This window comes from Zeugodacus cucurbitae, chromosome 2, assembly GCF_028554725.1.
Source record: "Zeugodacus cucurbitae isolate PBARC_wt_2022May chromosome 2, idZeuCucr1.2, whole genome shotgun sequence".
NCBI lineage: Eukaryota > Metazoa > Arthropoda > Insecta > Diptera > Tephritidae > Zeugodacus > Zeugodacus cucurbitae.
The window spans coordinates 12,265,688-12,286,058 of NC_071667.1; the positions used below are offsets into that span (position 1 = coordinate 12,265,688).

Consider the following 20,371-nt stretch of genomic DNA (forward strand, 5'->3'; position numbering starts at 1 on the left):
TACAAAATTTAAAAATTTAGTATTGAGGCAGAATTTTAAAATATTCTCTCTATATAGTATGGAGGCGAACAAAAAATATGATATTACACTTATATTTAATGAAAATTCTATAACTTGAAGTCCCCCTAACTCGAAGTTTTTTTGTGGATTATGGTAATTCGAGTTAGAGAAGTTCCACGGTAGTATCGTAAAAAGCCATGACCCCACACACGAATTTTGAATTCACTCAGTGACCAAAGCTTTGTGCTCTCTTCAGTATCTACTGCATTTTATTTCGTCGTCACCATGCATCTAACTGCCCACATGATTATGTTAATTAAAAAATCATAAACTGATAAAATGTACACAAAAGACGGCTAGCGGTGGAATCTCCAAAACTCCGTTAACGCTGTTTATTAACGAATAAGAGGCGAGAAAAACTTTAAAAGTAAACAATTTTTTACTTTCAACTTAGCGAAAGGTCAATGTTTCTATCAAAATTCAATGGCTTTTTACACTTAAGATCGGTGAACAGCAGTCTTATCAATATAATCGCCATTATAGCGTAGGTTGGCGTTCAATATGGGCAGTCGCATAAAATATAAGGCTTTATTAATAAGATTTGAAAGTTGCTTGTTAGTAAATTGGTCAATCAATCAGCTTGAATTAATTAAAGTGAAGTTGTGATGATCGATGTGTTGCGAATGGTATTTTGCATTAAAAAATACGAAGTTAATGGATTACGATGTTTTAGAAGTTCTTTTTTTACTATACATTTGCATTTCACCAATTTTAAGTGCCAAATGTATTTTTAAAACAAATTAATATTATGCTAATAGCATTAAAATGATGATGATAGAGTGTTAAACGCCAGGCATTTTATTTCATATTTTTTGAGAAATAATGAGAAATAATTTGAGAATTGAGAAATATATATATTATTTTGCAAAATAATTAAGTGTATCATATTTAAAATTCCAGCTGTTTCAAATTTTTAAACTTTCTGGGAAAAAAACTTATTTTCCACTGCAAACCCTCATTCATTTGTACAAAAGTACTCTAGACTGAATTTTACCTCGAAGTGGTTCTCATCGGAGTCAGTGAGCAAACGATCTAGCTAAGCCTATCATATATTTATGCTTTGATTTCCCATAAATAAATTTAGCAGTTCAATCTATAAACTTAGCGTTAAGCGATAGGATCAAATAGCTGTCAATAACTATTTGTTTCACTTTAACCGCCCTGCATCGAGATTGCGTTACGTAATCCAAGGATCCGTTATTCGAATTCATCTATACTACTATTATAAAGAGGAAAGATTTGTATGTATATTTGTAATGAATATACTCAAAAACTACTGTGGCGGTTTCAAAAATTTGGAAAGTTACATTCCCCCGAGTAACATAGGCTATATTATTGCTAGACTTTCAACTTTCGGGAAATTGTTCCAGGGTGAGGGTATCAAAAAGACTCCGTGATGGAGAATCTTAATCTGAAACTGAAAATCGTCTTGCAAGTCATTCTCTTCTCATCATCGCAATCGCGTGGCAGAGAGTCGAGTAACGAGCGCTCGCAGCTGCTTGCTGAACAAAATTTCAAAACCTCCCAAGTACGCTTTTGAGAGTCGAGTATGGAGTGTGTGCAGCGGCTTGAAGAACAAAATATTATAAATATCCAAGATCGCACTAGGCCGTCGATCTTCATAATCAGAGAGAAAGGCATCGGACACCAAAGACTAGAGGTCGTAATCAAGTTTTAGCTAATTGCAAATAAAATATAATTTTATGTTCGAATTTTCCTCATTTTACTTTTTTAAAATGAACCCACGCAAGAAATGGGAAAGTACATAAGTACGGGAGAGTGTGTAAAAACTTATAACTTTTGAAATGTTTGTGCGAAGCCGGAGTGGTCTTCTTATAGTGTACTAACTTTGAATGATTTCCATATTAGGTACAAGGACTTAGGTTGCAACTATTTATTGCTGCATTTTTTTTTAATAAATAATAGATATTTTTACTGATCACCGTCGATCGCTGTCGATCATCGATCTCTTATTTCATTTTTCCAAGCTAAAATTAAATTCCAACAGTTTTGTAAAGAAATGTCAACATTCTATCCGTGAATGCCTTAAAAGTATGCAATTTCCGTTTGTTTTAATTAAATGCTATTTGTATTTGGCAACAAATAGTTGGACGGCTCGTACCGATCGTCACCAACTTGGTTGGGCGCTATCAACCTAAATGTTTATATAACTTACTTATGTCATACAAAGCTTTCATTAGAGTAACAAAGAATGAATAAATATACAAACAAACACATTCAAATGAGTTAATACACTCATTTATGGCCAGTTGGCAAATGCACGTAGTTGACGATCGTTGCGAATTCGCTCAGCGCGTTGCTTTCATGCTGCCCAAACTTGTTAGAATTTCCGCAAAACCCACAAGTGACAACAAGCAGTACTCGAGTACGCCTGTTTGAGGTGTAACTAATGCTTAGAATTTTATTTTACATTTCTGTCAGCTTTTACTTGGCATACAAAGATTTCGTGTTGTTGTGCTCGTAATTTGATCGCTGCATTTATTTATGAAGCTGTGTCGCGTGTGCGACGCAGTGTATAGGCGGTTTTTATTGTATATTGTACTGTGGAGATTAGGGTGGTTCTAATTTTTCCATTAGATCTTGAAACGATCGCGTTACTGTTATTTAAAAATATTTCACATGGATACTCAGGTGCCATTTGATGACGCTTCAATATTTAGCTTTAAAGCACCACCCTAATGTATGCAACTAAATGCCCATTCGCTTGGGCGCGTTATGCATTCGCGCTGTTTCGGTGTCGGTCGTTAGTCAAGGTTATGATCATTGCAAGCGGCTTTTGCCACTTGCTCTTGGCTTATAGTTTCGCGCAACGCGCTTTGCTTTGAGCGTTTTGCTGCTGGCTATTTACCTTTTTGCTTGGCGATTTTTATGTATTATTGTCTTATTGTATTGCCGTAAGTGCGCGTTCGCCTTCGACGCAGTGCGGAAAGCAAAAGCGCTATGCTTACACAGCACGTTACTGTTGTTCTTGTTGTCATTCACTGCTGCCGCTAGCCGTGCGCTGTTATGCTTGAGCTGTTGGTCCAAAACCACCTTAAAGCCGTCTATTGTTGCTCTAACCATGGAATTTGCTAAATTATTATTACAACAATGCAAACAAATGCGAATTCAATTCGGCGCAACAATGACACAGCAACTACAAAGACAACAAGCAGTTAAATAAACTATTACTTGTGGTATTTTTGCCAGTTTTGAAGTGCGAAAATAAAAGTTTAACTAATTAAAGCATAACAACATGCGAATGTAGTTGAAGCAAAAAAACGTGTAGGAATATAAAAAAATCAGCGTGAATGAATTAAGCGAGTATCAAAGACGGCGCGTGTGGGCGTATTTGTTAGTAATGAAATTTATGAATGAAATGCAGTGGCTTGCGTACTTGCGCTTAGAACTTTATAATACAATTTTTTATTTTTGAAATAAAACTTATTTAAAACATTGCCATTAAATATATTACTGCAACGAAATTGCGTTACGCAACAAAGTTTCGTCACATTCGCAATAAATTTTTAAAATAAAACTTCTTTAAGGCATTGCAGTTAAATATATTACTGCAACGATATTGCGTTACGTAACAAAATTTCGTCACAATCGCAATATGGGAAATTTTCGCCGTGATGAAGGAATTAATAGTAAATCGGATTGGAATAATATTTTGAATAATTGCGAGTATCTTCCTTATAGCATCAAATAGATCTAGATACGATTTAAATGAGGTGGAATAAAATATATATCTGTAGTGGGGTCTAAGTAGAAGCCGTTAGATGCTAAAATGTCTACGCTTTGATCCTAATATAATGACTTCAATCAAATTAATTTATTAATTAATTAATATTTAAAATGTAAATTATATTTTTACATGGATTATAGTGAATGAAGTATGCTTAAAAAACTACTCGTCAAAGTAAAATTAAAGTGAATTATTTAATGAAAGTGGAAATCACAAACCGACAAAACAATTTGCGTGTAAAAATCAAAAAACAAACAGCAAAACATCGAATATAAACGGCGATTAAATATAATCGAACAATGCGAGTATGAAAAACATTAGTGAACGAAATTTTACACACCTTTTAATTGAGTGACGAACCACCGAGTGAGTGCACAAAACTAAGGCAAATGTTTCTGCTACCGAAAAAATTCGAGCAAACGCTCCGCGCATCGCCAATACAGCCAGCGACGCCAGCACAGCCTGGCTCTGGCCTGAATCCGGAATTTCATCGTGGCTGCACCGGTAAGGCGCACGCTTGTGGCACGCTGAAATCGCGTTTAGCGACCAATAATAACAGCAGCAGCACCAACAAAAATGGCATACACACACAACATGCAGCTAATGCAACGTTTGCGTCGAAATCCAATCCGCGCAAGAACAGCATCAGTTCGGAAACGATTAGTGACAGCGGTTCTGAGAACTCAGCATCTTGGCATTCAAACGATTCAATGGTAACACAGAATGGACGCAGCACGTTGGATGGCGCGCCAATACCAACCAGTCAAAAGGGTGGTGGCGCCAAACCAGCGCTTGCCAAGAAACCAATGCTCAGCGCACACTCCAAGGAATATGCGGTCGCTATGGCCAAAGCGCTGAAAGCTGTCGATACACCACGCTCACCCATGTTGAGCGTTAAGCGTGCGCAAAGTCAACAGCGTAGCTCAACAGCGCGCACTGCATCACCGGTGCCCTCCACGCAAAGCGGCAACAACAGCGTTGGTCGACGCATGCGCTTGCACAGCGATGGCGATCATTCGGCGGATAATAGTCTTGTGAGCAGCGCAAACACTTCAATGACGGCTATTAACAGCGCGCAGCAGAGTACTTTTGAGCGTACGCAGAAATATCGCAGCTTTCGTGTAGCGAGCCGTAAGCATACAGCTGCTGGTGGAGGGAACATTAATGCGCGTCCGCCTTGGAATAGCGGCGCTGGCATGCGCAACAATAATAACATGTCCATTTACGCAAGTCACAGCGGTAATAATGGCAGTACGGCAAGCGGCAGTGGCGGTACGGTGGTGGCGTTCAGCAATCGAAGCTTTCGCAGTTCGCTGCGTCGCAGCACACGCGAAGCGCTCAACTGGCAGACAATTTGGGAACGTTCCTTGGCGCTGCGCGGTTACGGCGCCAATAGTGGAGTCTTCAAGAATTACGATGAGGCTATAAAACAGCAGGTTTGATTTAATACTAATGCATATCCGGTCAACTAACTAAATATATGTATGCTTATGTACCGTTGCAACAAAACTAACCTAAATTGTTGTAAATACCATATTAGTACAACTAATGTTACCGTTACATGTCAGTTGACTTCTTTTTACAAAAAAACATTTGTCCCTAACAGCGCGCTTTATTGCGCTTGTCAATGCAATTTTCGTCCAACTGCCCGCCCGCGGCAAGCAACCTGATACCCACACTGAACTGAAATAACTGTCCAACCGTTAAGTTAAGTTAAACGACAGCTATGCGCACAATTCGTCTTTTATAGTTGTTTCAATTTATTTAATTGCCGTTTTCGCCTTGTAACGTTAGACGCGCCGCGCGTACACCGCGCGTCGTTTGCGACGCTTCAAAGTTAGACAAGGTTTGCGCGTGCTTGCAATCCCTTGTGGCGATCAATTGTGGCGCAATCATATATATCAACAATTCAACATTCTAGGCGTAATTCCTTACTCTTCCATCATTCATTTGTACTTGTCCCCCACAACACAACATACATATTCTTTATTCATTGTACGTGATCGTATGTTGCATTGCGTAGGTGGCCTCATCGTTGATGTGCGTAGAACAGGAAACTGAAGACGCATGCCTTGCGTTGGGTTCTATTGGTCGTATGTGCCATCAAGCCTATCAATATTTACTTAGTAATGTCATTGTATCTACAGTTATTGTATTGTAGCATGTTCTGTTGAAGACTATATATGTTTTTATTATTGCTATTCTTTGTAGTAATAATGTTAGATTTGATTTTAATAGGCTCATAAAAGAGTTATTAAATTTTAAACTACTTACATGTGTAAGTGTATGCTTATATTTTCTAAGAGAACTCGAAATCTGAAATTGAAGATCGAAGTAAAGATCATTTGTTGTCATCCATAATCAATTGGTGCACTCGAATTCAAACAAATCGATTGATAATAGGCGGAACTAAGAGGTCTAATTGTCCGAGTTCGAAAGCCACAAGTTTAAATAAAAGTCTGCTTCATTCGGTTTTGCTTTACTAGGAGGATTTCCAAAACTTTGTTTTTTTTCGGTAAAACTGTGAGCTCATGAAACATAAATTGAGTCTCCGCAAAACCTTACAAAATCTTACACCGCAGACTGTGCGGAAGATTTGATGGAACGAAGTTTTTTGCAAAGATTTTCAAGATCTTCATATCATAAAAGGAACCCTTAATTCACCTAACGTTAGGACTGCTTAATTCGATTATAGAAAAAAAGTCTGTGGCTCCCTTCAAAAGGGAGTATTATCAGCGAAAGAACTAGTTTTTGTGCTTCACGGTCGAAGTCAATTTCGAATTATGTAGATTCTCAAAGTGTGCTGTCTATAATACAAATTAAGTGTTCATGTTATGTCTTATCATGGCTTATTTTTTATTTCGTTTTAAATAGCTTACAGTTGAGCCTCATAATGGCTCTTTTTCCTACAGATCAGTTTCGTCGATCAGTTAATCGCACATCACTGCCATCGAACTCTTTAACGTTGATTGTAAATGTCAATGTCAAATGGAATATGAAGAAGAATATTTTCGAAAGATCACCATTAATGATATAAAGAAAATAATATATAAATAGCTCGAGTTTTTAAATTGTATAAATGAGTAAATTCAACGATATTGCTTCAATCATCGATCCAGTCTTTCAATTCGATTGACATGACTTTGGAGTAATATAGGCAAAATTATAATAATAATGCTTGAAAACTCATTAATAACCGCGACAGCGATCAATATCAGCAAACTGCCTGTCTGAAGAATTAAGATTTTCACCAAATTTGGCATAAGCTCCAATAGAACGTTTGCGGTGTTCGTGCCGCACTATTTGTTCAACTCTGAAATGATTTTTAAATCCAGCAATGACTCAATAAGCGCTGTCTTTACTAGCAATAAAGTTTAATGAAATTGAATAAAAATCTCTTTGGCGTGGCATTGAGATTAAAATCGTATTTTTAATTTGCTTCAGTGAAGTTAAGTGCCAACCGCTGTGGCAACTCTACCATGGTAGAACGTCGCTCTGGGCGTGTAGTTTTGTATGCGTGTTCGGCAGGGCGTCGGCGGTGCCACGTATGTCACTCAAATCGCACATTAAGTGCGTTTCATTAAAGCGCATATTTATTTATTATTTACGCGTGTGTGGGTGCTGCACAAATACCAATGTATTAAATCATACACTTTAAGTATTACACTTCGTACATTTTAACATACGAGGGCCATTAGATAGATCTGATAGAACTTCTTTCTTAAATAGTTTTTAGTAATGCTAACTTCCTTCGGATAGGTTACGAAGAAAAGGGGAGGCGTTTTTTAGGTTTACGTTGATACGTGGAAATCGCTGCCTATTCTTTGGTCTCAAATGAACCTAATTTATTTGTTCCCTAGTCAAATACTAGTCCAGATTACAGTTATTAAGACCAAGTTGGATAACTTGGTTAACCAAAGACTGTTTTCTGCAGTTTTAGACCGTTCCTAAAACAATTTTGATGTAATCGATGTTCGGAGTTTCTTAAGAGAAGCTCGAAAGCTATTGGGAATTCTAGATCAAGTACAAGTTAAAACTTTCCTTTTTCAGTAGAGATTGCCGGATTTTTTGAAAGTCGAACTATTTACGACGATGCATTCAAAATAAGCTTTGAGGTCGAGGTCAAAATTTCACCAGAACAGCTCGACAAGTCTCTAAAGGCCTTTGATTGATTCACGTTGGGTCGAATGTTTCCAGCTAAGGTTATAAACGTGGATTTCAAGAAATGGTCTGCGCCGTAGATTCTCTTGACTAATCGGATAGGCAGATCTTATTGGACCCTAGAGGAAAAGATTTTAGGTGGATCTCAAGGCGTCGTCCAAGCGATAAATCCCCATCAGGTACAAAAGAAGCTACTGGTATATCTAGTGGCCCTCGTGCGTTAATATGATTTGCCTAAAAAGAACTCAGTGCAAACTTGGTGCCGTTGTGGTTGTTGTATTTTTTATTTTTTTTTACTTCCTTTGCGGCATGACACCCTACTTGTATTTGGTCTCTCTGTCTCTCTGTCTGTCCAATTTGTTTGTTGCGGAAGTTTTCATTTATTTTATGGTTATAAGTTCTTCCTTCGGAATTATGAATATGCAGATATACTTGCACAACAACAACTACAACAAATAACCAACAATACATAATAGCTAAGCCAACAATGAAAAAAGTTAAGCTATTTGTGGTTGTTGTACACACACAAAGAAACAAAAAAATACTTTTGAATGGAAACAATTTTTTCTTGGTGACGGCGTTTGGCTCTGTAGTCGATGTGCTTTGCAATTTGCTATGTTTGTTGTTGTTGGCACTTACTTGTTATTGTAATAAATACAACATGTTGTTGACATGTACTCAACGTGAATTGTGCGTCAAGTTGGTGCGAAGTGAGTAAAACCATGCCACAAGCGGTGCTGGGAGCGCTGGCGGCAGCTGCGACGTCGGCGTCGCTTACTGATCGCACTCGACTTTGTGGCACTCGACTTTTTGACGTTAGCGCTGATGTCGACAGTGACGTCGGTGTAGGTGCTGCTTATGACGCTGAGGGTGCAAACGTTTGGGGCTGGGCCTGTGATATGTTGCACTTGTTGTTATTATTGTTTTTGTAGGTACGTGCGATTAATTATCGGTATTGTGGCAGCGCTCACAACAACTATGCCTCTGTCTTTTCACCTCACGCCCGGTTCCACCTTTTTACCACTTCAAATAGGGCTTTGTTTTTGTTGCCGTTGTCTTGTGCTTGAGTCATTGACCTGCGTCGCGCTTATAACTGCACAACTCGCATAAAACACACTGTCGCCGCAGCGCTGCCTCGAACGTGGCAATTGTAGGTGCTTTCATGACGCGTGTATGTATGTTTGTATTTGAGCACGCGTAACATATTTACATACATGGTTGCAATATTTATTAGGGCTCCGTTGCACAAGTGTGTTTGTGCGCATACGTGCCGCTAATGGCTTGGCCAGACTGTCGTATACTTTATTTATTTTTTATTCCAGCTTACGCACGCACACACACAAACAAACGCTTTGATGCATTAAGCTCCCTTCGGGCACTCGTGTGCCAAAGCACCTCTGTATAATACTTCGAGTAGTGCATGCTTGCCTTGAACGCGTTATCGCGAACTGTAGTAAAAATTAAATGAAAAATTAAAACAAAAGCAACAAAAAGCCCTCCATCCACCTTCGCTGCATTTGTTTTTTATTTATATTATATTATACATATTTTTACACTTTCTCCCTTCAGCATAATTTATCATTTTGCTTAGTTCATCGCGCTTGCGTTTTCAAGTGACAAATGCGTATATTTTTTCTTCTGAACAAATAAATCATTTTGACTTGCATTTTGCCTTGCCAAACACTTTTTGTCTTTCTTCAAATGATTTGGTGTTTTTATTACATTTTATCACTCACATTAATTGTGTTAAAATAAATCATAAATATGAAATATTATTTTTTTATTTTCTCTCCACTACAAGTAATTAACCTCGAAAGCGAAAGTGCTCAGGTTTCATGTATGGAGTGCGGCACTTAATGTCTGTCTAATTACTTAAATTTTGTATTGCGACTTTTTTGTTTCTTGAGTTTAAGTTTTATGACCTTTTTAGCCATGCCAATCTCCGGGCTTTTTAATGAAATTCGTGAAATCACGTGTTCTGTTCGTAACCAAATGGTTGGGGCAGTGCATACTCTTAATAATTTGGATCACTTTAACTATACCTTAGCGACCTTCGCTCTGGAGACTTAGCCTCAATCTTATTTCGCTGCCGATTACTCATGAGTCTCTCCCTTCTTTATTTGACAAATTCGACTATTTCTATACACATATTGCACATTAAACTAACTAAGTTGAAGTTAGCGGGTTTCAAATTTCCTATTTAAATTTAAGCCCTATCCATTATAAACATCTTAGTATTGACTTCAAATTGATATCCATTAAGCTTAAGTTTAGACCTTCTTTAAAGATATTGTTAGGCATTCAAAATCTCAACAGATTTCTATTGGGTGGAAATGTCAATACTCAGTCGTATGTCAAACATTTCCTGTCCATAAGGGACATAAATTTCATAAGATTTATTTTCCAGTAATATGTTCATTGACTGATATATAAATGGCATATTCATGTCATAGAACGTGGGCAACTCCTCGATTATTAGTGGTTTGTGTCTCGGTTAACAAAGTTTTCGCTAGGAAAGTAGATAATTTATTTGTATAATATTGGTATAAAGTCCCATTGGTTTTTAAAGTTATTATGTGGTGGAGAGAGGATGAAGAGAAAGTTACTATGCATTTCTGTATTAGCTTTCTAGATCCAAATAATATAAAAACCTACTAATTTCAATTCTAGAAAAGATTGCAATAATCCACATTTGATTATTTCAATATTTTCCATCTTAACTTTCTGCTTAATACTTACCCTTATATCTCTTCATTCGGACAATGTGTTTGTCATCACCTGTCTGCTGAAAGTGTTGTCGATGTCAGCCGAAGTACGGGTGTCATTCATCATTCCTTTGTCACTTGCTTTACATACATAGTTCATATAGATGGTGCAATACTTTGTACAATTATGGTGTGCATTAGAAATGATTGTGTCTTAAAATTGTTTTTTTTTATTTTTTTTTTTATTTTGAAATTACTGTGAAATAGTATTCTTTCTAAATTTACAAGTTCTTTGAAATATTTCTCAACACTTTTCACAATTTGACAGATATTGCGTTAAAATATAATTAGAAATTAATTAGAGTTGTTATTATAATATGACTTCCTTGCTGAATATTTACGACATTTTATCTTTCAATTTGTGCTTTACATCTCCAGCTAATCCTTCTAATTGAAGTTTCTAAAAAGTTTAAGCCTCATATGAAGAAATTATAGATTGTATGAGAAAAGTTTTGATTTCTGATTGACACAGGGTATTTAATATAGCGTTCTAAGAAGAATTAAATGCCACAATAGTTAGAGCCAGTGATATTTGATATTGAGAGTGATATTTTAAACCTTCCGCAACATGACAAATTGTAACACTGAAGTCAAGGTCGAAACTTTTCAACAGTAGAGATAGATTTATACATACGACGCATTGGATGTTAACGAGTTTTTAGTCAAGATGACTCTGGGTTATTCTGTTTCGTTTAATACTTACGGATGACAATTCGTTCTATTAAAAAAGTGAATACTTCGCAGGGTATACTTTTATACAGAACAGCTCACTGCTTAGATTAGAACTCAGTGAACTCATTTTAAAGTCATGTTGAAACAAGCATATTTCTTTATTGAAAGAGTGAGAAATAACCTCCAATGAAGAACCATATTGAAGGTGTTTAAAAAGCATAGTATATGGTTATGGTATTAAAAATGCTAAATTATTATTTTTTTATAAACAAGACAAAGGTTTTGTATCTCAGAAATCCCTCGAACATTTGTTTGAGAATCTAAATCTAGTTCGAAAAATGAAAAATGAAAAGTATCTAATAATGGTGTATTCAATTCCAAAGCTGTTTTCTGTTCTGTTTTATGGTTTTTCAAGAATTTCTAAAACACAATTCTACAGCATATTCCACACATATTTGTCTTCAAATGTATTCTTAAGAAAATTCTAAAAAACCCTAATACGCTATCTATTGCCGAAGCACGTACGAAGACCGACCTACGAAACAATAACATACAAAAATAGTCTGATGAATGGGAGTTGTAATTTATTACCGCAAGCGCCCTCGACGCTAGTGATTAAAATACAATCGCAGCGGTATTAAGGTAGGTACGCCGATGAACTATGAACTGAGTATAAGTTCAAATGATATATTCAACAACACACAGTGGTATTATCGGGCCTGCCTAGCCCAACACGTGCAAGCGACGCGCACTTGAGCAAATCATTTGAGGCAACAACGCATATGAGTGCGAGTAAATATATTTACCGTTGCGTTGCGGCAATCACTTGAATTATTTACATATCCCAAATAGCAGCAACAGCAACCAAAAACAATAACAAACAGTTCTGGCTTCTAGCGTACACTTTTCTATTTTTGGCTAATAATTCGTTATGTTGTTGGATTGCATAGATTTCGTTTACTTTTTGTGTGAGCTCCCGGCCAAGTCAGTCAGACAGTGTGGTTGTATGAGCACGTTACTGCGGCACCCTCCCCGTCGACGCGCTTACATGCGTTAAAAGACTATCGGGATGGTAGCAACGTCAGGGCGTCATTTGTTATGATGGAATGCATGCAGCAAAGGACTGTGAGGTAAACAGAAGCAGACTACGCGCGTTGCCTTCGACAGTACAACACACCTATTTCGAGCATGTATTATGCTATAAGTTCTGTTGACGCTTGCTGGCGTCTTTCGGCAGGCAAATGCCACCAACTTCGTCACAGTTGCTCTACTCTTTACCGTTGCAGCTGCTGCGTACGCGTTGCGCTCACTGCATTTCAACATCATTACACGCCGGCGAGTGTATGCTCGTACATGCTCTATTTTTAGTTACTTCTAATTTTGATTTCATTTCTCAGATGTTTTCCCAATTAGTTTCAGACATGAAATGTAAACAGAAGTGCGCCGGCGAAGTTAAGTCAATTTTTGGGTGTAAATAGTGTAAAAAGGTGAATGCGTGGTCAGACTGTTGCTCATTTGGGTGGAGTGGTGGACTACGCGGTGGCAGGGAAGTAGAGTCAGTTTAGTGTAGTCAATGTATGGTTGGGTGATGTTGGTCACTATGAATTGGCAGCATTATGAACGTCTTGTGGTCGTTATGCAACTGTAAATAGTCGGAATACAAAAATAGATCTATGTTAGGGTGTTCCTTTAAGTGCTCATAAAGGACAGGTAGAACAGAGTTTATTGAAAATCACTGGATCCAGTAACTAGATAATTTTTGGTTCAGGAACGGATTTATGTGGATTGTTTTGCAACGTCCTTGTGTAACCATATGATTACAGATTTAGTAGTATTTAAAGTGTACTATTGCGCTGTGTTCCTCGGTATTGCGGTTGTGCTGATGACGTCTTAGATGCTCGTCTTTGTTGTGCCGTTGTTAGATATTAGTCTTCATTTGACGTTTGTTGTAATCACACACGTGAGACCAAGAATAAACATTGAAACACCCAACAACGAGAAATAAAAGTAGACATATGTATGTAAAGAAAATTGTATGCAAGAGCAATTAGGAAGACGTATGCGCACCGCTGAAATAACCGCATAGCCGCCACAGTTGCGTGTTTGGCTGGCGCAAGCGATTATTTACTCTTTCCTCAACAACCTCATGCAGAATAGCTAAGAAAATAAAAAGTTTGTCTATAAAAAGTACTGTATATATTTTCGGTATATTTTACGATTTGTCTTAACCCGATTTTTGAAGAACTGTGAGGATGAGACATAAAGCTCTCTTCTCCATCTATAATAATTCAATATTGAGCACCTGAAATTCCTATTTGTATAAATCGCCAATGCTTACTGCGAGTGTGGCTTTCAGAGAGCTCTTATAAAGTAAATTCATAGTGTTCTGTAAGCTCTGTTCATTAATTCAATTAGCTTTTTTGAATTCTTTTGAGGAATATTTAGTATATAATAAAATTTTGAAGTAGTCATTTGCGAAGTCCTGAAGGAAGTCGATGGAGTCTCGGCGATCGCATATAGAGCAACGAACTCTCACAAAGTTCAAAGATCTGCATATTTCCGATCGTAACGAGCAAAGGTATGTGAAGTTTAAGTGGTTTTAAACAGCACACTTTTATACATCATCATCATCAGTTTGGCGGTACAATCGCGTCTCGGTTTTGACCGCGTCCATTAGCCTTCTCTCCAGACGTCTCTGCATTGCGCACGACGGCGCCAGCTGGGGATTTCAAGCTTCCCCAGGTCCACATCCACTTTATCCTTCCACCTGAGTTTCGGTCGTCCTTTTCTTTGTCGGCCGCCAGTGGATACCGTATCGTGTATTATACGCGCTAGCGTGTTTTTTTTCATTCGGTCGATATTCCCCAACCAGCTCAATCGCTGTAGATTTATGCGGTGCACTATGTCTATATCGCCGAAGATCTCATACAGTTTGAGTCGGTACTCACCTACGTCCACGCGTAGCAGACCATAAATCCTTCGGAGGATTTTTCGGTCGAACGCTCCTAAGGAGTAGTCATCCTTGTTGATTATCATCCATGCTTTCGCGCCATATGCACATCAGGACGGGTACGAGTGACTTATAGAGCGTTACTTTGGTTTTGCGAGAGATGGCTCTGCTTTTCAATTGCTTACTGAGCTCGTGATAGCATTTGTTGGCAAGAGTGGTCCTCTGGTTGATTTCGTGGCTGAGGGTGCTGTTGGAGTTTATGCTGGATCCTAGATAGATGAAGTGTTTTACTACCTCGAAGTTGTAATTGTCAGAGTAACATTGTCTCCTAACCGCTGAGATCCTTTGCAAGATGACAGGAGGTATTTCATTTTGCCCTCGTTCAATACTAGACCCATTTGCTTCGCTTCTTTTTCCAACATCCTTTTTCTAACATTTTGTAAGACTACTCTCGACCAATAGACGATAAAACATCTGGTTTCATGGATCATGCTGATCTTTCTAGAGCATTTAAGTTAAAAAAATGTTGGAATTGTAACGACAGTCATATAGTATACTATGAACAATATTATGTTGCATATCTTTAGGCACTGTTTACACACTTGGAAGATATAGAATGCAAAATATCGTATTTTCCAAATCGAATGCTAATATCAGAATTTTGTATACAAATATATATATTTTATAATATAAGACAGCTCTCATTGATAGACATTGTAAGACACTATTAATAAAAATGTATCAAATCTTTTCGTTACAGCCACGCCATACCAACAACAACAACCATGACTCCGCACACGCAGGCGTCGACAACGGTAATGACCATGGAGATGGTGATGCCGCCAACACTACGCAAACCGATGGTGACCGCGTTTGGCTTGTGCATCGCGGTGGCTTTTGCGCGGCACTATGTCTGCCGCAATCAACCGTGCAACGTGAGAATCACAAAGTGACCATACGACTGCTGCACAATGGCGTCGAAATGATGGTGGACGAGGATGACATCGAGAAACAGAATGTTGCAGCACTCGATCTGGTCGAGGACATTTGCGACCTGAAGCAATTGAACGAGGCGTCTGTGTTGCATTGCTTGCGTCAACGCTTCGCCAGTAATTTGATACACACGAAGGCGGGCCCCACGCTGCTCGTTGTCAATCCAATGGCACCGCTATCGCTCTACTCGGAAAAGGTACGTAAGCGTTTGTATTTATTGACGTCACATGTACGCCCAACGACTTACATTCCTCTATGCTTGCGGCTTAACCGCGCGCTGGTGCAAGCTGGCGAGTGACAACAGCCGGTTGGAGCTTGTTATGACCAGCCGCGCTGCTGTTGTCCCTGTTGGCGTAAGAGATAACATTAATTTTTTTGTTGTAATTTCATTATTTGTTGTCAATTTTGCATATCTGCAATTGAATTATATATATAACATTCGTCATTGTTGTTTGTTGCAGGTTGTTTCTATGTTTCGAGGCTGCAAAACAGAGGATATGCCTCCGCACATCTACTCGCTGGCACAGACCGCCTACAGGGCCATGTTGGAAACGCGTCGCGATCAAAGTCTAATATTCATGGGACGTTCTGGTTCTGGCAAGACTACAAGCTTCAAGCACGCCTTATACTATTTGGCGTTGGCTGCCGGTATGTAGCGCTCTCATTGTGTGTGTGTATGTGCGCGTGTATAGATGTGTTTATGTGCTGCAGCATTGCAAGCTTGGGGTGTCGTTTGTATGCGGTTGCCCAATCGCGTGGTTGACGAGCTGGTTTATTGCGTTGTTGCGCTGTTGGCCGCCTACCAATTGGAACGCATTGCATTGGTTGCGCTTTTGACGCGTATACTGGCAGACTGGCGTACTATCTAAGTCCATTATTACCTTAAAGCGCTACAATGACTTTACATTATTTGCACTCTTTTGGTGCAGATATTAAATATATTTACTTATCGTCATTTTGCATGCTATTTTATTTATTTATTTTTATTTTTTTTTATTTATTTATTAATTTTTTGTTTTATACAGGGTGACTCTTGCAGTTTTATTACTTTAAACTTATATACGCCATTAACTCAGATACCTCCATGTGTTATTTGGCTAGATTTCGTTAATTACTTCATCCATCATTCTCATAATTAACGATAATTGAATATGTTTGAAGATTTTTTTTTTATATCTCCCATAAATCTAAGGGTATAAAACTTTATTCATTATGATGGCAATACTGACTTGGTCCGTAAAAACGAGTTTCTTTGAAAATTTGCCCAATTTTTCCTCGGGAAGAATGCATGTGTTGCTTGACGATCACAACCGGATTTTCCGATCTCCAAGAATAAAAGTTTTTTCTTCTTAGTGAATTTCATTATTATTTTTCATTTTCGAAAAAGAACTGTCATTGCCAAAATAAAATATGTTCATATGGATCACCATATCGCTCATTTACTTGAATAGTGTCACAACTCAAAAAAACAGGATTTTTTAGTTGAGTATGCAGAAATGTGCGCAATTTCAGCGTCCATATTGTATTAAAATTTCATTCCGATGCGTAGAAAAATAAACCGTGAAATAAAAATGTGCCGTTATTAAACTTGAAACTTCTCAGTTGTGCCAGAATTAGGCATGGATTTTTATCTGAAAGAGAGACATATTTTGTGTTACAACACATATTGTCATAGAGTGAATTTGGTTTTCTTTTCAGAAAGGACGACATATTTCGTATTACAACGATATTGGTGAAAAGTAATTAAATTTTTCGTATTGATTTTTTTCAATAAAAACGACACATTTGACTTATGTCGGCGAAATTGATTTATATTTTTCACAAATAACGACACAATTCAAAATGGGTCACGTTTATGCCCAAGAAAAAGCATTAGTACACTCTATTTGGTTCATTTCTGCTCAACATTGTATTTAATATATTACAGGCCACTAGATTTGTCAATAAACAGTTGGAAATTTTCTATATTTGCTAAATAAGAGACAATTAAAAACTTTAAATCGCTCTCCTGAAAAATCGACTTTTTTGAGTTGTGACACTATTCAAGTAAATGAGCGATATGTGTTTGTACAAATTTTATCTGTTTCAAACATTTTTTTTTTTCAGAACAAAAACAAATATTAAAAACATGTTACGACATTTAATTGTGTGTGGGCGCATGCGCATGAACATTCCGCTATAAAATGCTTTGCCATTTATAATATACCATTGTTTACCGTTAGTCATTTCTTGCATTCAGGTCAGCTTTAATTACCGTTCATGCACTGCACCCACAATTGTGCCACACACGAAAAGTGTTCATGCCACTTCAGTGTAACAATAATAGTTTCAAAGCTTGAGGCAATATTCTAAACTCATATTGTTCCAATACTTTGGTTTTTTTACAAGTAAAAACATGAATTTAAATAAATAATAACATTACTGCTTGCAAAAAAAGATAAGTTTGCAGTGTAAAATGCTAAATTATGGTACAAGTCATTTGAATTTCTGCAAGAACTTTGAGTTTAACTCGTGTTTTGATTAAAGATAAAAAATAATTGAATTACAACTTTTGGAGTTATGGTTAATGGTTAATTTCTTAAAATATTTAATATTTTAATTATTTTGTGAATTTTTAAATAAAAGTATCTTTTTTATTGTTTTATAAACTGCTGAAGAGTGTCTTAATACAATAAACATAATAATTTCTACAACATTAAGGGGTAAGCGTAAAGATTCCAGATATATATCCGACCTGGCATTTTAAGCTCAATAGCATTCCAAAAATAGTTTCGGTAAAATAGTTTTTTAACGCTTACGGTATATATATATTTATATACCCTCCCAGAAACATTGGACATCGTGTCTTACAAACTGGCAGCAAATACTCTTCGCAGAAAATCAATTATTTTACTTATTGATATTCTTCTTCGTAAATGTAGTCAAGATCGACTTGCCACATGAGATTCTGGTGTCTATATGTTTTATTTACAACACAGCCCACAAACTCATTCTTCCATAATGGCATTCCCTTCGGTTAAACCGCGAGGAAAGCAGCTGTTCACTAAAACTCACTTCACTCACTTGTCCACTATATCTGATCTGAACCTCGTGATTCAACAATTACTTACAAAAAGTTACTTTTATGTTTGAATGATAAAAATAAAATAAACATTTACTTTTTTGTACTAATTACTTATCTCTTCTGCAGGCTCCTATAATAATTTTCTTAATGCCGAGAAAGTCAACTCTATCAATATCATATTGGAAGCATTTGGCAATACAAAGACCTGTATCAATGCGAATGCGACGCGTTTTACACAGCTGTTGAGCTTAGATTTCGATCAAAGTGGGCAAATCGCATCCGCTTCGGTGCAAGTAAGAAATGTATTAAAAAAAAACAATCGAATCTCTTTCATAACCGAACGCGCTTCTCTCTCAAAAGGTGTTGCTGCCTGAGCGACAACGCGCTGGGCGGCGTCAACCCAACGATCACAGTTTTCACATAATGGGTCGCTTGCTCGCCGGCGCTGAAGGTTTGCTGCAGAAAGAGCTGCATCTGGACAACATTTCGGCTGCGGACAATCATCCGTTCGTTTCGCTCTCGCAGAAATTGGAGGAACGTCATCGCGCCGCCGCCGAGTTTATGCGTACGACACAAGCGTTGGAAACGTTGAATATCGAAGCGAAAGCAGTGCGTGGCATTTGGAGCATATTGGCGGCCATATACCATCTAGGGTTAGCAGGCGTCACAAAGCGTGAGTGAAAATGTTCTCACAAGCGATACATATAATTAATATAAGACCTGTATATTTTCAGTCAATGCTGGCCCAGCTTCACGCGTACAGTTTGCAAATCCATCAGCTGCGCGCAGAGCTGCAGGCCTACTGGGCGTTTCTATGGAGGACCTAACAGCTGCCGCTTTCAATGCCACGACGTCTGGTGGTGGTGGTGGCGCGAGTCCTTCCAAATCGCCTACCGATAGCAATGAGCAGGCTTGGGAATCACTGGAAGCGCTAGCTGTCGGTCTGTATTCCGAGGCGTTAGCCGCTGTGGTGGCGCTTATAAACAAAGCAATCTGCACTTCTGCACACACTATCGCTTCCATTATGCTCGTGGACACGCCGGGCTTTCAGAATCCCGCTAGCTGTGGTCTGCAAACGGGCGCCACACTCTCCGATTTACGTCACAATTACCTACAGGAGCGTTTACAGTTGCTCTTTCATCATACCACATTGGTGGCGCCGCGAGATCGCTATGCGCAGGAGCTAGTTGAGATCGATACGGAAGGCATGTCGGAAACAAATCCTGGTCCGTTGGTATCGCTCATCGATAAGTCGCCACAAAATCATGTCGTGCGTTCGTCACAACGTGATTTACGCGAACATGATCGTCGCGGTCTGCTTTGGCTGCTCGATGAGGAGTCCATGTACCCGAACTGTAATGATGATACATTCCTGGAGCGCCTATTTACGCACTATGGCGATCGTGAACATCAGACCTTGTTGCGCAAATGTGCCGGTCCCAAACAGTTTGTGTTGCAACATCTGCAGGGCACCAATCCGGTGCTGTACACTGTGGACGGTTGGGTGCGGCATAGCCGTGAACACCCTGCCATACGTAATGCTGTAACACTGCTGCAAGATAGCTCACGTGACGAGATAAGTCGTTTGTACATTGGTTCGCTGACACGCGGCGCCGGTGGCATTGTATTTTGCGGCTCTATAGCCGGCCTCGAAGGCACACAATCGCTACGTCGCGTCTCGAGTATACGTCGTTCGTTCACCTCTGCTGGTGTAAAACGCAATTCCATAATGCTGCAAGTGAAATTCACCGTTGATGGCATCATCGACACACTGCGTCGCACGGGTACACATTTCGTACACTGCTACATGTTGCAGCACAATGCCGGTCAGCATAGCAGTTACTCCGCGAGCGGTTCGCCAAATGCCGCTGCATTGCAATCGAGCTGTGAGGATATGGTGAATATTCCTTTGTTGCGCAGTCAGGTGAGTGTGTGTGTGTGCCTGCCTTTGAAATTTG

General features: G+C 38.5%; 1 protein-coding gene across 4 annotated transcripts in view; it reads left to right on the top strand.

Annotated features, from left to right (window-relative positions):
* The window catches only part of LOC105212274 (unconventional myosin-XVIIIa), a 115,361-nt gene that overhangs the window by 15,226 nt on the left and 79,764 nt on the right, over positions 1 to 20,371 (top strand). For 3 of the 4 annotated variants that reach the window (XR_008470050.1, XM_011184151.3, XM_011184153.3), the window contains exons 5-9: positions 15,117 to 15,545; positions 15,811 to 15,997; positions 18,540 to 18,706; positions 18,774 to 19,086; positions 19,148 to 20,337. Coding sequence is in view for 3 of the 4 variants with exons in the window: in XM_011184151.3 (XP_011182453.1) it covers positions 15,117 to 15,545; positions 15,811 to 15,997; positions 18,540 to 18,706; positions 18,774 to 19,086; positions 19,148 to 20,337 (2,286 nt within the window). In the remaining variant the exon portion in view is untranslated. Of the gene's footprint in view, positions 1 to 3,948; positions 5,245 to 15,116; positions 15,546 to 15,810; positions 15,998 to 18,539; positions 18,707 to 18,773; positions 19,087 to 19,147; positions 20,338 to 20,371 lie in introns of all 4 variants that reach the window. The other variant, XM_029040219.2, reaches the window with a different exon arrangement.